We start from the raw sequence: 15,963 nt of genomic DNA, 5'->3' as shown, positions 1-15,963 counted from the left end.
TGTCCATTCAACAGAGAACGTTGAAGATGGTTGCCTGATATTCTCTGTTGGATCAGCATTATAAGGCAACCTGTGTGCTTGCATATGTGTGGTAACGTCCCTCTGTGGTTATCAGAATATTCTTGATGAAATGTTATAATTAGGGATGGGTACCGGTATCCGGTGCCATGATGGCACCGGTTCTGACATAAACGGTGCCCAAGGTGAAGCGGTCAAAAGTCTGGCTGTACTTCACAGCAAAAGATGCAAACTCAGCAGCCTGCAACAAGTGCTTTAAGCTGATACTGTGATACTGTCAAAGGAGGTAACACCTCGAATCTGATGAAACACCTGGCGATGCATAGCGTTTTTTTTAAGATGCACCGTATTTGATAGCTTGCTGCGAGACCTCACACATCTACTGCGGGTGTGGTGCCTGTTATCGGACCCGGAGTTAGCAACATCCCCCCAAAAACCTGAAGAGTAGAGTCCTGGCCCCTAGCCCTGCCAGTGTAGCAGAAATGAGGACGGATGATGATGGCAGCAGCAGCTGTTCTTCTCTGCGTGAGTAGCTTAATGTTGTTCGTGTGTAAGTTACGTTGAGTAGGCTAACCACATTATTACATTAATGCATGTAAGATGAACTAGCAAACATCATCATAGCTACATGCGGCTGTCTTCTTGTTTGATGGCAGATACTCCCTTCACCCTGGCCAAAAAGGCTAAAATTGTCATGATTCGGCTGTATGGCAGGCAGGAAGTGGACCCAAACGCAAGCTCACAGAGGCAGGAATGAACTCGAAACACAGCTTTATTGCTGGAAGGAAACGATGAAACAAACTGATAAGAAACTACACTGGGAAACAATACACTAGCACACAGAGAAACACACGGCCATGAATGAGGGAGAACGCGACACAGAACTGAGGGAGACGCAGACATAAATACACAGAGGGTTAACGAGGGAAGTGGGAGCACACGGGGAACACAGGTGACACTGATAATCATAACAAGACACGGCAGGAGTAAACGCAACACTGACGGCAGACTGTCAAAGTAAAACAGGAAGTACACAGAGGTTCAGACAGGAGGAGAGAGAGCACGGGGAGAGCACAGACATAACGGGCTGGGGAAAACATGGAATAAAACACAAGAAGAGACGAGGGCTCACAGATACACAGAGGGGCACACAGAGGCTAAATAAGGAACAAAATACAAAAATACATGAAAACCAAGAATACTGGGCCAACATGGCCCAGGACCATGACATCAATGACCAAAAGAAAAAGTGGAAAACAGCTAAACATGAGAGGTTTTTGGACAAAAATTGTGTTTTTTCCATTGTTTAAGCACTGCTTCCAGCCAAGAGTGATACCATATATGCCCTATAGCTGCAGAAAAGGCTGACATTGTTATCTTTTTACAAAAAAAACAGCTAAACATGAAAGGTTTTTGGACCAATTGTGTGTTCTCCATTCTTTAAGCACTGGTTCAGCACCGGTTCAGCACCGTTTAAGCACCGGCACCGTTTCAAAAGTACCGGTTTGGCACTGGTATCAGATAAAACCTAAATGATACCCATTCCTAGTTATAATAATGTAACACTCGTGTATCTTAAATTCACGCATGCTCAGTCGTCCAGGTACGTTTCAGGTGAACTGCAGGTTTCAAAGGCATTTCCAGTGGAAATGGGCAGACATTTCCTGAGTGTAACCCTGTATAACATCCACAGAACTTAAAAAGAGGTTATATTCACACGATACGGTAATATTATGTTGAAGCGCAGTACGTATTACTACACGAGGCTCCAGCCGTAATGCTACAACAATCCATCAAGCGGTGTGGATTTATAGCTTACCAAAGTCGTACTAAAACATTTTTGAAGGATGTTTGAGCGCCGTGTACCACATAAAATCAGTCCGAGGTCAGTGAGCACAACCAGAATTCATACATACTGTAAGGCACACCAGATTATAAGGGGCACCGTCGATTTTTCAGAAGATCAAAGGATTTTAAGAGTGCCTTATTTTCCGAAAAACACGGTAATAATGGTAACGAAAGCCTGCTTGCATGTTCTACAAAATATTATGCTTTGGTGGTTGGACAAAAGCCAAACCATTTCCACATCACTCAAGTTGCAGCATTTTTACAGACCAATTCTGGTTCATCAGTTTCATTCAATGATCCGCTTTCATCCCTCTCATTCTCCGTTGCCGCCGCGCTTTTTCCGCCATGTGCATATGAAAACAAAGGAACTGCGCATGCGCGTTTTACCCATATTCTATCGCGATATTTCATTTTCTTATCATTGCCTAACATTATGCCAGTATTACCATGAACAGAATGATATGGCCCAGCACTAGTCTGAATTAGTCTTCAGCATAAGCGTGACTTTAATTTAATGGAATTCACTAAACACCATTCTTAAACTCAGTTTTTTCGGGTGTTGGTGACAGAGCTCCACCCAGCACTGCACATGCCTGAAACGTCCAATAAAAGCGGCCCTGATGTGTGTAATGCTTCGTTGTTTATAATTTAATACCTAAAAGAAAGGTGGGAATGAAAGGCTCCATTTGTTAGAATTGTGCAGACCTTGAAGCACAAGATCAAGCACATTCAGCGGGCTGAAGTATGATGTAACAGGAGTGCAGCAATCATAGTTAATCAGAGGATGATCCCTGCAGCTGCAGACGAAGCTCGTACAGAGCAGACAGATACTCTTCATTGTCCTTGTCACAGTTCAGAGCTTTCTCATAAAACTCAGCAGCTTCCTTCCTGTTGCCCTCAGCTCTGGCCACCTGACCCAGCAGAGCGAGAGCTTCACCATCACCTGGATTCCTTGCCAGAAGTTTCTCAGCGATCTGCTTCAGTTTCTGCAGGAAAGATTGAGGGACAAAGAAAGATGACTTTTTGTGGATTTAAAGTAACAGACTTGCATTTTCAGTCACTTTCTCAGACCAGAATTTAAAAAAACATTTAATGTCTAATTGAAGACATATGAGTACAGCAGCTCCCAGCCTTAAACCACAGTACAGGACTGATTCATGCTGGTTGGCAAGTATGAGAAAGGACAGCTGTGGGAACGATCCAGACCCCACTTCCTCAGTACTGTGTTGAGATGTTGTGTGGAAACAGTGTACACTGAGTGTGCTTTATCAGATCAGAGCCAGGGTCTATATGAAGGTGCAGGAGAACCAGTCCCTGTTCAGCAGGTGGGGGTTTCTGCTGAAGTACTCAAAATACGCGCAAATAGCTGGATCTTGTTTGTGTTAGTGAATTTTGGCCCTACACAGAGATAAAGGAGTAATCCTTTGATGGACAAATTAAATATCACATACAAAGTTTTCTGCAAAGGAAAGAGTCTAAAATCATCGTCCACCACCTGGACTGCTGAAACCTTCCACCTGACAGATTAGCCTCCCTCTGATTTCACGTCCTGCTAATGAAAATGGTCCAGAGGTGCAGCAGACAGGAGACTTGGTCTCAGCACATTTTGACAATAAGCCACTGATTAGACTTTAATCACATAACCTTTAGTGCTCACCTTAGCACAGACTTTCTTCTCATATTTCTTCAGCGGTATCAGGAGACCCTGCAGACAGGACACAGCAGGAGGCAGATTCATAACACAGATATAACTGATTGCTCATTAATAACATTCAAGTGTGAGGGTGTATGTTCTGATTGTTCACTGCCACGTGGCCCTCTGGATTTGGGCTCATTTAGCCTTATGAGGGACCAAGCAGCCAAAGCATAGAGGACACAGGCAAAAAAAGTATCTTCAAAAAGGGTTTTCTTTATTTTAACCCTCAAAAAGTCCAAAATTAACAAAATTCAAAAACATACTTAGCAGGCCCGTAAAAGAGGTCAACTAAATATAACTACGAAAAATAATTTCCAGAAACTTAAACAAAACAAAGTGAGACACAACTTAACTCACAAACTGACCTAATTACAAAGACACATGAGGTTAGCTTTTATAATGATTTGGCCAAACCATTTTCACACAATAGGGGGGAAAACAAAACACACACTAATATTAACTAAGCACAGAATAACCTAACTAAACCTAAAACACCCCTGCTCCTGGTAAGCCTATGGTTGGTCCTGCTGAGCAGGCATTTTGTTCTCAGAGTCCTCAGCCACGCCTTTTGCCCAGACAGGAAACAGCCACCGCCCAAACCCAGGTAACTCAAAAAGAAAAAAACATAATATATATATATATAACAAAACATTTTAGAAAAACCACACAATGTTACTATGCGCGCGCCTCATAATACCAGTGTTAGGTTTAACCAAATGATTAATGAATTAAATTGAAGAAAACTGCAAAGCAAACTAATAAAGTGAAAAATGAACTGATTTACCCCTGTGTGGCTGATGCCATCACACACCCCCCCTCTTCAGGACTCTCGCTGGTACAGCGAGAGAGGAAGTCGGCGGTAACGTTGTTCTTCCCAGGAATGTGCTTGATGACAAACCGAAAAGGTTGCAGCGCAAGGTACCATCTTGTAATCCTTCCTTTCTTATCTTTCATCTTTTCCATCCACTGAAGTGCACTGTGATCCGTCTCCAGGGTGAATTCTCTTCCAAGAAGGTAGTACCTGAAGGAATCAAGGGCCCACTTGATGGCAAGGGCCTCTTTTTCCACTGTTGAATACCGAACCTCTCTTGGGAACAGCTTTCGGCTGATGTAAGCAACAGGGTGACGTTCTCCTTCCAAACCTTGAAGTAGCATTGCTCCCAGACCCCTATGAGATGCATCAGTTTGAAGGAAAAAGGGCTCATTAAAGTCTGGACTGTACAAAACCGGTTCACTACTCAGTGAATGACTGATGTCCTTGAAAGCTGCTATAGCCTCCTCTGTCCAGTTAATCTGATTAGGACACTTGATGCCTGTCAAGTCCGTTAGTGGAGCTGCCCTGGTGGAGAATCGTGGTATAAACCGACGATAAAAACCTGCCATGCCCAAAAAGGATCTTAGTTGTTTCCTTGTCTGTGGGAGAGGACAAGACTCAATGGCTTGGATCTTACTGACCTGAGGCTTGATCACCCCATTCCCGATCACATGACCCAGGTACTCAGTCTCAGCAGAGGCAAAAACACACTTTGAGGGGTTCACCGTCAACCCAGCAGCGCCAAGACGGTCGAAAACAGCGTGCAGATGTTCCAAGTGTTCCTCCCATGTGGTGCTGTAGATGACAATATCATCAAGATATGCAGATGCAACATCTGAGAGACCACATAGTACCTGGTCCATTAATCTCTGAAAGGTTGCTGGAGCCCCATGCAGCCCGAATGGCATCACTGTAAATTGGAAGAGCCCCCAAGGTGTTCGAAAGGCAGTTAACTTCTTTGATCGCTCCGTGAGTGGCACCTGCCAATATCCCTTGCACAAGTCAAGTGTGGTCAAGTACTTTGCCTTCCCCAGCCGTTCCAGCAAATCATCAATGCGTGGCGTGGGGTATGAGTCAAACAGTGATATTGAGTTTAGGTACCTGAAGTCTATACAGAACCTCATGCTTTCATCCTTCTTTGGCACTAGGACCACCGGATTACACCACTCACTCTTTGATGGCTCGATGATCCCCAAGGACAACATGAGGTCAATTTCCTTCTTCAGGGATGTCAGCAGACGTTCAGGGATCCTGTAGCTCAAACGCTTTACTGAGACACCCTCTTTAATGACAATGTCATGCTCAACAATATCTGTTCGGCCAGGATTCACTTTAAACACTTCAGGGTTGCATGCAGCTCTCACCTGAAGCTGTTTATCATCTGGCAGATGACTAAGGTCAAAGTCTGCTGCATCAGCAGAAGGTAAGTATTGCTCACCAACCTCTTCTTCCTCTGGCACACCCCTTATGAGCATCACTTCTGCTGTCTTTTCAGGGCGCTGCACCCATTCCTTCAAAATATTTATGTGCAGAACCCTGCTGGAGTGTGGCTTTCCAGGGATGAACACCTGGTAAGTAGTGGACCCCAATTTCTTCTGAACCTCAAAGGGCCCTTGCCACTTAGCCAAGAGCTTGTTGTTGTCAGTAGGGAGGAGCACCAACACCTTTTGTCCAGGACTAAAAGATCTCTGACGAGCTGCTCGGTCATACCAAAACTTCTGCTTCTGCTGGATTTTGGTCATATTTGACTGAGCAAGCTCACTCATTTTCTGCAGTCGCTCCCTCATCTGCAGAACATAGGAAACAATGTTAACAGAGTCCATCTTTTCCTTGCCTCCCTCCCAGATTTTTCTTAACAGGGCTAAAGGTCCTTGTACCTCATACCCATACAAAGGTTCGAATGGAGAGAAACCAGTGGAGGCTTGTGGTACTTCCCTGTAGGCAAAGAGAAGATAAGGAAGCCACTGATCCCAATCAACACCATTCTCATCTACCACCTTCCGGAGCATCTGCTTCAGAGTCTGATTGAACCGTTCTGTTAGCCCATCAGTCTGAGGATGGTATGGGGTGGTCCTCAGGCTTCTAATGCCCAGCAGCTTGTACACTTATTTTAGTAAGTTGGACATAAAGTTACTCCCCTGATCAGTCAGTATTTCCTGTGGGAACCCTACTCTTGCGAAGAGCTGTACAAGGCAGAAGGCTACTGATTTTGCCTTGATGGATTTCAGTGGGAAGACCTCTGGATATTTAGTTGCATAATCAGTGATTACAAGCATATAGCGATTCCCTGACTTACTCTTCTCAACGGGTCCAACAATATCCATTCCGAGGCGCTCAAATGGGGTACCAATAATAGGCAGTGGTTGGAGTGGAGCTTTGGAAGGGACTTTGGAGGATGTCATTTGGCACTGAGGACAGCTCTTACAAAAGTAGGCTACATCTCTGTGGAGGCCAGGCCAGAAAAAATGTTGTTTAATGCGAGCTGTGGTTTTGTGCTTACCCAGGTGGCCAGCCCAGGGAATAGAGTGTCCCAAATTAAGCACCGTTTCTCTAACTTCTTGGGGAACCACTAGCTTCAGAAGTGAGCCCACCTGATGGTAAAGTATGCCATTTTGCAAGACATAGTCACTTTTGTTAATGTCTACCTCCTTTACTTGGTTCTTGTCTACCGCTCGCTGAAAGCAGGAAGTTAAACTAGGATCAGTTTTTTGCAACTCTATTATATTGCCAGGAATTTGAAGTCCCAAAGGCAAGTCTGGGTCAGTATGCATTTCTGGGTGTACTATAGTATGCTGGAACTTCTCCTGTCTCCTCTGTCTGCGACTTTTCCGAGGCTTCCCAGGTGCAGCTTCCCATTCCTCATTAAAAAATGGCAAGGCACTGAAAACTTCTGAGGTTTCACTTGATTTTTGAGCTTGGGCTCTAGTAACAGCCACATTGCATTGATGGTTCTGGTCCGACTCCAATAAATCAAAAAGCACTGGAAAATCTCGTCCCAGAATAGCTGAATAAGGCAGGTTATCAACCACCCCAACATTTAAAAGGTAAGTCTGTCCATTCACCTTAATGTACATGTCAGCTGTTGAGTACATCTTCTCATCTCCATGTACACAACAAATGGGGATGGTATCACTAACACGGACGATATTGGGGGGCACAAAATCTCTGTGTATCAGTGTACGAGAACTGCCAGAATCAAGTAAAGCTCTTAAAGTTGTTCCATTAGCTTCAATTTGTATCATTTTAACAGTCTGGTCACACTGGAGCCCACGTTCAGCATGTGGACGTGGCATGAAACACATTTGAACCATCTTAGCTGAAGTTTTTGGGCACATTGGCTTTGTGTGGCCCTCTAACCCACAGAGGTAACAAAAGATCTTTTTTGAATTTTTTAATGGTCTGCCAGCAAACTGGTTCTCACCCACAGGAGTTTTATCAGTTGACACTGGCCTCTGATGGTACATCCGGTCTGATTTGGGGCCTTCCTTTGGCATTTTATTTGCATTACAGGTCCAAGGTTGTCCTTTCCTCCTGGCAGCTACAAACACTTCTGCCAGCTCAGCTGCCTTCGCTGCAGAAGACGGATTGTGCTCTCGAATCCAAACCTGTAGCTCAGGGGACAACATTCTCAAATATTGTTCAAGGATGATTATTTCACCAATTTCTTGGTTCGTTTTACCTTTTGGTTGAATCCATTTTCCGTACAGATCTTTAAGTCGAGCATACAATTCCTTAGGGTTCTCATCAGGCCTGACTTCAAGTGCACGAAATCGCTGCCTGTAGGTCTCAGGGTTAACATCATACTTGGACAAAATTGCAGCTTTAACTTTGTCATAGCTGAGAGAGTCATCAATATCCATATGAACGTATGCCCCTCTCGCCTTGCCCGTTAGCAGTGGTATTAAACGAAAAACCCAGTCTGGTTTTTCCCAACGATATGCTAAGGCAATGCGTTCAAATGTGGTCAAAAAATGCTCAATATCATCACTATCCGTCAACTTTTCCAGTCTGGGTTCATGCAATGGAAACTGACCTGATAATGACTGACTGGATTCAGCTTGAGCATGAGGAGAACAAGAAATGTTAGGTAGCTCCCTTGACTCTGATGACTCTGTGGTAGGTAATGGTAGCTCAGGTACTGGTGATGTCCGGGACTGCACCTCTAACTGTAAAAGCTGGAACTGATGTTGCAATGCTTTGAATTTTTGTTCTTGTCGTGCAGTTACCTCTTCCTGCCTTGCTTCCCGAGCCTCCTGTTGACCCATATGAGCTTGCAATATTGACATCAGATCCAACAGAGATGGCTCCCTTTCTTCAACCTCAGTGCTCTCAACCATTTCAGAGGCTCCAATTTCCTCCTCAGCATCAGCTTCCTTCTGAACAGTTACTCATTTCTTCTTTTCCACCTTTCCTGCCCGATGCATTTTCCTTCTTTTTTCTGGGGGTGAAAAACGTCAAAAAAATTAAAAAGCAAAAACTGTGTTCTCAACTGGCAAATCCCACTGCTGCCACCAATTGTGAGGGACCAAGCAGCCAAAGCATAGAGGACACAGGCAAAAAAGTATCTTCAAAAAGGGTTTTCTTTATTTTAACCCTCAAAAAGTCCAAAATTAACAAAATTCAAAAACATACTTAGCAGGCCCGTAAAAGAGGTCAACTAAATATAACTCTACGAAAAATAATTTCCAGAAACTTAAACAAAACAAAGTGAGACACAACTTAACTCACAAACTGACCTAATTACAAAGACACATGAGGTTAGCTTTTATAATGATTTGGCCAAACCATTTTCACACAATAGGGGGGAAAACAAAACACACACTAATATTAACTAAGCACAGAATAACCTAACTAAACCTAAAACACCCCTGCTCCTGGTAAGCCTATGGTTGGTCCTGCTGAGCAGGCATTTTGTTCTCAGAGTCCTCAGCCACGCCTTTTGCCCAGACAGGAAACAGTCACTGCCCAAACCCAGGTAACTCAAAAAGAAAAAAACATAATATCTATATATATATAACAAAACATTTTAGAAAAACCACACAATGTTACTATGCGCGTGCCTCATAATACCAGTGTTAGGTTTAACCAAATGATTAATGAATTAAATTGAAGAAAACTGCAAAGCAAACTAATAAAGTGAAAAATGAACTGATTTACCCCTGTGTGGCTGATGCCATCACAGCCTGAATTCTTATTGTACACCATGTTTTACATGGTGGGCGAGATTCAGCCCACTTTAATCGTAAGTGGGCTGAATCAGTGAAACATATTTAACTATTTTCCTACATTATGAAAGAAAAGGACCTGTGACAAAGAGGCAATCTGTAATAGGAGCATTTCATTGTTTATTACCTAATTGCTTTGTGCGAATGGCCATAAGGGAGGTTTTTTTAGGAGTAAAAACTGTAACACTTATGAAAACACAGTTAAAAGTCCAGAATTTCTGCTTGTACTTGTTTGTGGTGATCAGCAGATCAAACAAGTTAAGAATTATAAATGGCGTCAAGCGCACATTCAGGCCCGTGAGATTCATTTAGGCAACGTCTACACTAGCCTGGATAGATTTGAAAATGGTGTTTTTGTCTGAAAACGCTCCGCATCCACGCTATCGTTTTCAGTAGTTTTCAGAGGGTTGTGCGTCCACAATGAAATGGCCAAAAACACTTATGTTCCTGTACTGTACATACGTGAAACGCAAGACGATTTGACCTGCCTCATTTCTGTCTGCTGTTTATTTACATTCCAGCTCTTTGAAACATCGTGCAAAATGTTGAGGCAAAGCACAAAGTCTTTTAAATGGACTAACAATGAGGTGGAGTTGTTGCTGTGAGAAACACAAAAGCCCAAACTTGCAAAAGCGAGTGAGAATCTGAAGAAAAGCTATCAGGAAAAAAGAAAAAAAAAGCTTACAGTGAAGATGGATGGCCAAAACAGAGAGAAAAAGATGTGTTTTTAAAAGAAAACGTATTAGTGTGGACATGGCCTTAGACCAGGGGTGGGCAAACTTTTTGATTCGTGGGCCACATTGAGTTCTAACATTTGACAAAGGGGCCGGAACAGGAGCAGATAGACAGAGTGCTTTGAAAACATCACCTCATTGGGGGAAAAATACACATCTTGGGATATGGAAAAAACATGTGCTTTAATTTCCAATGAAAATGAATTAAAGCATTACAATAAAATCTCTGACTTTCTTTAAACACTGAAAATCAAATAAATGAACATTTTATTTTAAAGCACTGAACGTTCTGTTATCCTTCAGGACATCACCATCACTCTCCTCCTGACTCTTTTTTTTTTTTTTTTCAAAAACGGTAGGAGATGCAGAAGTACTTGTCCTGTTCCTTTTATTCAATTTGTTTCCCCGGTGCCAAAAGTCAACAACGACCAGTGCAAGAACGAAACAGTTGCAGCAAGTCAGTCTGTAAAGCGTTATATTCGAGCTGCGCGCACTGTTTATTTTAACAACGTGCGTATTACGGAGACACACACATTTTAATGGGAGCAGTGTTTTTGGTCTCCTTTTTTAGCCAGCGCATCAAAGTCTGGAGTTAGTTTTGTTGTGGCGATTCTCAGGATGGATCTGAGGTGTAGGTCTGTTAACTTGGATCTGTGGCTGGCTTTGTTGATGTTCATGACGCTGAATGTCTGTTCACACACGAAGGTAGAGCCGAACAAAGCCAACATCATTTGCGCTTTTCGCCTTAGATTTGGAAACGCGGCATCATTGAGTGAAGCATAGAAGTCATTAAGTTTCAGAGAGCTGAACTTCTCTTTTAAGGCAGGGTCGGACTGAAGGTCGATGAGTTCGAGCTGAAGCTCCTCTGGAGCTGTTTCGGGGTCTTGTGACAGAGGAAAGGCCACCAATTGAAGTGACTTGTCAATTTTATCGAAATCCAAAAACCGACGGCAGAATTCTCCGTGCAGTGCATCCAGTGACTCACTGTATTTCTTTACTTTTGCTCCGGCCTCTTTCAGCGTGGCTAGTGTAGGAAAATGAGTGAATGACTTGTTCAAAATCTGCCTGGAGAATAAAGCCAGCTTGGATTTGAAGGCTTTCACGTTTGTGTGCATGTCATGCACAAACTGCTCCTTCCCCTGCAGTTTCACGTTGAGCTCATTCAAGTGTGAAAATATGTCCGTAGCAAACGCAAAGTCACACATCCAGCTCTTGTTGCTCAGCTCAGGAAATTCCTCAGTCTTCCCCTGCTGCTCCAAAAACACGCCAATCTCCTCTTTGAGCTCCCACACTCGTTGAAACACTTTGCCCAAACTCAACCAGCGGACACGGGAGTGATAAAGCAGGTCCTGGGAAGCTTACTCCAGGGAAGCTTCATGTTTTCGGTGGCAGCAGACACCCGTTCAAACAAGTCCTCTCCCCGTGTTTGTCCTTTCAGAGACTCCATTGTCAAAAACTCCTCCGTTATTTCAAAAGTTTCATTGATTCCTCGGATAAAAATGAGGAGCTGAGCAGTGTCTTTGACATCGTTGCTTTCATCCAGTGCTAAAGAATAAAAAGTGAATGACTTCGCCTTTTTGTTTAATATGCTGGTGATATCTTCATCTATTAGTTCTACACGGCGAGTCACTGTCCGCCGTGATAAACTGATTTTCTCAAATTTGTCTTTCGTCTCTGGGCACAAAATACCTGCTGTCTCTACCATACATTCTTTTAAAAACTCGACCTCAGACAGTGGTTTGCTGGCCTTTGCTATTTTGAATGAAAGCATAAAACTGGCCTTGGTACTTGACTCTTGAATGGCAGTTTGACGGTGAAAAAAACTTTGCTGAGCCTTCAAATTAGCTGCCAACTTCTCAGCAGCAGCTTCCCGTTCTTTTGTTGAGAGCTTGCTAGCATAATTAGCGTGCTTTGTGGCAAAGTGACGGCTAATATTATAGTCTTTAAAAACTGCCACAGTTTCTTGGCATATCAGGCAAACAGCAGATGATCGGTGTTCAGTGAAAAAATATTTAGTTGTCCACTCTTTTTTGAACACTCGACATTCTCTGTCCACTTTCCTTTTCTTGGGACCGCTCATCTTCATAGAGGGGCGGTGGGTCACAGGGTAAAGTGCAAACGTGGAGTAATAGGCCTACGCTTCACCTCAACAAAGCTAATATACCTAGAGTGCGCCATCTAGTGAGGAAACATTAGAATTGCAGGGGAAATAAAACATTAAGAAGGTTAATTTATTAATTTTTTTTCAAGTTTGGCGGGCCGGATCAAAACGTTTAATGTGGCCGTATTTTGCCCATGCCTGCCTTAGACACTCAGACACTGAGTTGTGGTCCATGCCTTAAATTCACAGACATGGATTCTTTTCCATGCCTGGCAGCTCCACCTCCATCATCCATTGTCCAGTGCTTCTGTTAAGACGAGCTACTGCAGGGACTTTTTACTCATTTAGTAAATTTATACGTGACTTATGTGGATTTCGGATGTCGATTTTTTTTTAACTTAGTGCATACATCTACTGCCTTTTAGCAAAAAGACAGCAGTTTTCTCCAGATCTCTTCTGATACAACTTTCTTGGAAGGGACACCAAAGATTCCCAAGACAGCCGAGGATTATAATCTTTCCAGAGTGTGCTGGAAAAATGAGGACATTCTCATGTAACGCATGCTTCAAACACCTAGGAGACATCCAGGTGAAAGAGTAGCAGCTCTACTCTGAGCTCCTCATGAATGATAAAACTCCTCACCCCACCTCTAAGGCTAAGCCCTGGACACGTTACAGAGGAGGGTCGTTTTGCAGCTAGGATCCTTTATCTCTTTCAGTCGCTGCCCACAACTCGTGGCTACAGGTGAAGGTGGACTGATCAGTAAATAAACAGAGTCAACTTCAAATTCAGCTCTCTCTCTACAACAACAAACCAGTACAGCTGCTGTGTTCACTGCTTTATTCCGGGACATGTTTTGCCCTTCAGGGCTCTGTGCTGGTCATGTGACAGAGTTTTGAGGTCCTGTGATTCACGTTCCAATGAATACTAGTTTTAATCGTATTCAGTCGATTGCTTTGCACCTCTTAACCACCCTTGGTGTAGTGAACGATGGCTTGAGCTTCATTTCTTTTGTGATGGTAATGAAAGTCACCATAGCGCTGATGGATAGCCTGAGAAAGTCTTTCATTACACTCTGGTAACTTCAACAAGCACTGCTGGAAAATCTCCTCTGCCCTGAGAAACAAAGAGATGATCATGATGATGCCAAACATGCGCCGAGCAAAAAGACAACAGTCACTGCTGCTTTCTACAGAGGAGTACCTTCTTAAATTCCTTTCCTCTGCATACAGCAGTGCCAGGTCAGCCCACGCAAGATGAAAGGTCGGCTTTATCTTAACAGCCATTTCAAATTCACGAATACAACAACGCCTCCAGTACCGCACCTCTCCTGTGGAGCCGGAAATCATGGTTTATCTTTGAGTTTGAGGATAACTGGACCTTTAGACATGCAGTATGTTTGTGCATACTTTGACTGCTGAAGGGCTTGCGGCTCTGCTCAGCAATCTTCTTCCTCTTGTAGCACAGCGCCAGCTGGTGGTGGATGAAAGATGACTGGGTGGCCCTCTTCAACGCTCGCTCCAACATATCAATAGACTCATCCAATCGATGCTGAAACAACATTTAATGGTCATTTTTACAACAATTTGTAAAAAACTAAAGAAGAATACCTCAATCCTTGAAGAAGCACCTCAACAATTACTGAATCTCCCGGAGGAACCCACCCGAGGGATTAATAAAGTTTCATCTAATGTAATCTAATGTAATCTAATTTAATCTAATATAACAATTTAGTGGAAACATAAACTTCCTCTGTCTTCACTGAAGGAAGAAACTCAGAACCACTAAATTAAGCATAAAAAACTTTAGTAATCTGTAATTTCAGTCTCAAGCCTGATTCAGGTCACTGGTCAGAAAAAACTGATACAGATTTTACTATTTCTGAATCAGGAGAATTCAGGAAGGTGAAACTACAGATAAAAGGACAGAAACAGATCAGAATTAGAGAATGGGAAACGCAGCCCAACCAGCATGGCTCATTTAAGAAAAGGCAGATTTAGTCTTTAACAACGATCACAGATAATCTAAAAACTCTGTGGAAGCTATAATGTACGGAGCTGTACATATTTGACAGCCCTCTTTGAAAGGATTAAGGGTCAGTGTGCATGTGCATGTGCATCTTTAAATAAAGGATCTTCATGGACCTGTACACTTACTATTACATGATCCTGGCAGAATCACATTATCTGTGGCTGCATGAGTAGTAAGCATTTATAATATCCTACATTCAGACCTACATGATTACGAAAGTATTTTCCTACGTAGCGGCTGACATGAGGGTTATCAGGATCAGTTTTCAGTGCTTTCTTCAGCAGACCCACAGCCTCTTCATATTTCTTATAGGCTGCGAGCTTCACAGCCAGCATCGACTGCAGAACAGCATCATCGGGGTTGAGCTCCAGGGCAGAGTGAAGCTGTTTGATGGATAGAGGCTCCTCAGTTTCCTCTAAGTTAAGCGTAAAGCGGTCAAAAATAAATCACCTCTGTTTGAATGTCAGCAAGACAAAACAGATGGTGGTTGACCTCCAGAGGGAGAAAAAAAACTGTGACTAGGTTCATCAACACGATCATCAGTGCCTGAGATGGAGCAGGATCAACAAACTAATCCGTACGAGTGGAAATATCATTGGTTAGAATCTGGAGGTGTTTGAAACATGGATGAACAAACTGCTCTCCATCATGGACAACCACTCTATCTATCTATCTATCTATCTATCTATCTATCCACCGACAAGATCAGCCTGTTGCTATGTTGCTGGCATTTGCATCTCGCCAGTAGTTAAATTAGTTGAATTACCCAGAAGTAATTGTGCCCACTGCTGTGGAAACTGTACCTGACATAAGCCAAGAAGCTGTATGATCGAGCCACTGCCCCGCGCTGGCCGAGCTGCAGTTTTATGTGGTCCTGTAGTCGGGTGCTCAGGTTCTTCAGGTCCACGTCCTTCTTCAGATCCCAGGTGAAGTGACACTGCAGCTGCTGCAGCCTCCTGAGCAGAGCGCTGCTGCCTTCACTTTAAGAGAGTCACAAAGAAAAACAAAGTAAGTTACCTTTGCATTTCAGAGACTGCACTTTGTTTTGTTTTTACTGTAATCCGTACTTCAGCTTTTACTGGAGTATTTTTAACACTAGTACTTCTACCACCTCTGCTAATAGTAGTACAGGCATAGTATTTGGGTAGTTTTCGAAAGTCGGAAATCAGCTGTGAAGCTAATGCGAACTCACGTCATGTTACAGGAAACAGTCCTCCTCTTCCTCAGAGTACACACCGATGAAGATGAAGAAACGACTATGCGCCGACTGATCGGTCACTGAGTGGTCGATCAGTGAGAAACGCTGACCTCAGATCAATCATTTACCAAACCCTGAAGTCAGATCAATCATTTACAGATCAATGGCTGATCAGTGATCTTTGGAGACGCTCTCAGCTGAAATGCAGAAACGAAACCTAACGTCCCTTTGTGGTGCCTTCATGTACCTCTCATATGAAACAGAAAGCCCAGACTTCTCGTCGGAAAGCTTTCCTCCT

General features: G+C 43.3%; 1 protein-coding gene across 1 annotated transcript; it reads right to left on the bottom strand.

The window, feature by feature from the left end:
* Positions 1 to 1,409: 1,409 nt before the first annotated feature.
* Positions 1,410 to 15,800, bottom strand: LOC120434084 (interferon-induced protein with tetratricopeptide repeats 1-like). The gene is made up of 8 exons (XM_039601566.1): positions 15,660 to 15,800; positions 15,234 to 15,447; positions 14,674 to 14,880; positions 13,846 to 13,987; positions 13,640 to 13,766; positions 13,410 to 13,552; positions 3,524 to 3,570; positions 1,410 to 2,852 (listed from the first exon to the last, which is right to left on the bottom strand). The coding sequence occupies exons 1-8, from the start codon at positions 15,662 to 15,664 to the stop codon at positions 2,640 to 2,642; spliced, it is 1,098 nt and encodes a 365-aa protein (XP_039457500.1). The 5' UTR covers positions 15,665 to 15,800; the 3' UTR covers positions 1,410 to 2,639.
* Between the last annotated feature and the right edge of the window lie 163 nt (positions 15,801 to 15,963).

Source organism: Oreochromis aureus, linkage group 3 (genome assembly GCF_013358895.1).
Source record: "Oreochromis aureus strain Israel breed Guangdong linkage group 3, ZZ_aureus, whole genome shotgun sequence".
Classification (NCBI taxonomy): domain Eukaryota; kingdom Metazoa; phylum Chordata; class Actinopteri; order Cichliformes; family Cichlidae; genus Oreochromis; species Oreochromis aureus.
This window is presented reverse-complemented; position numbering and strand designations above follow the sequence as displayed.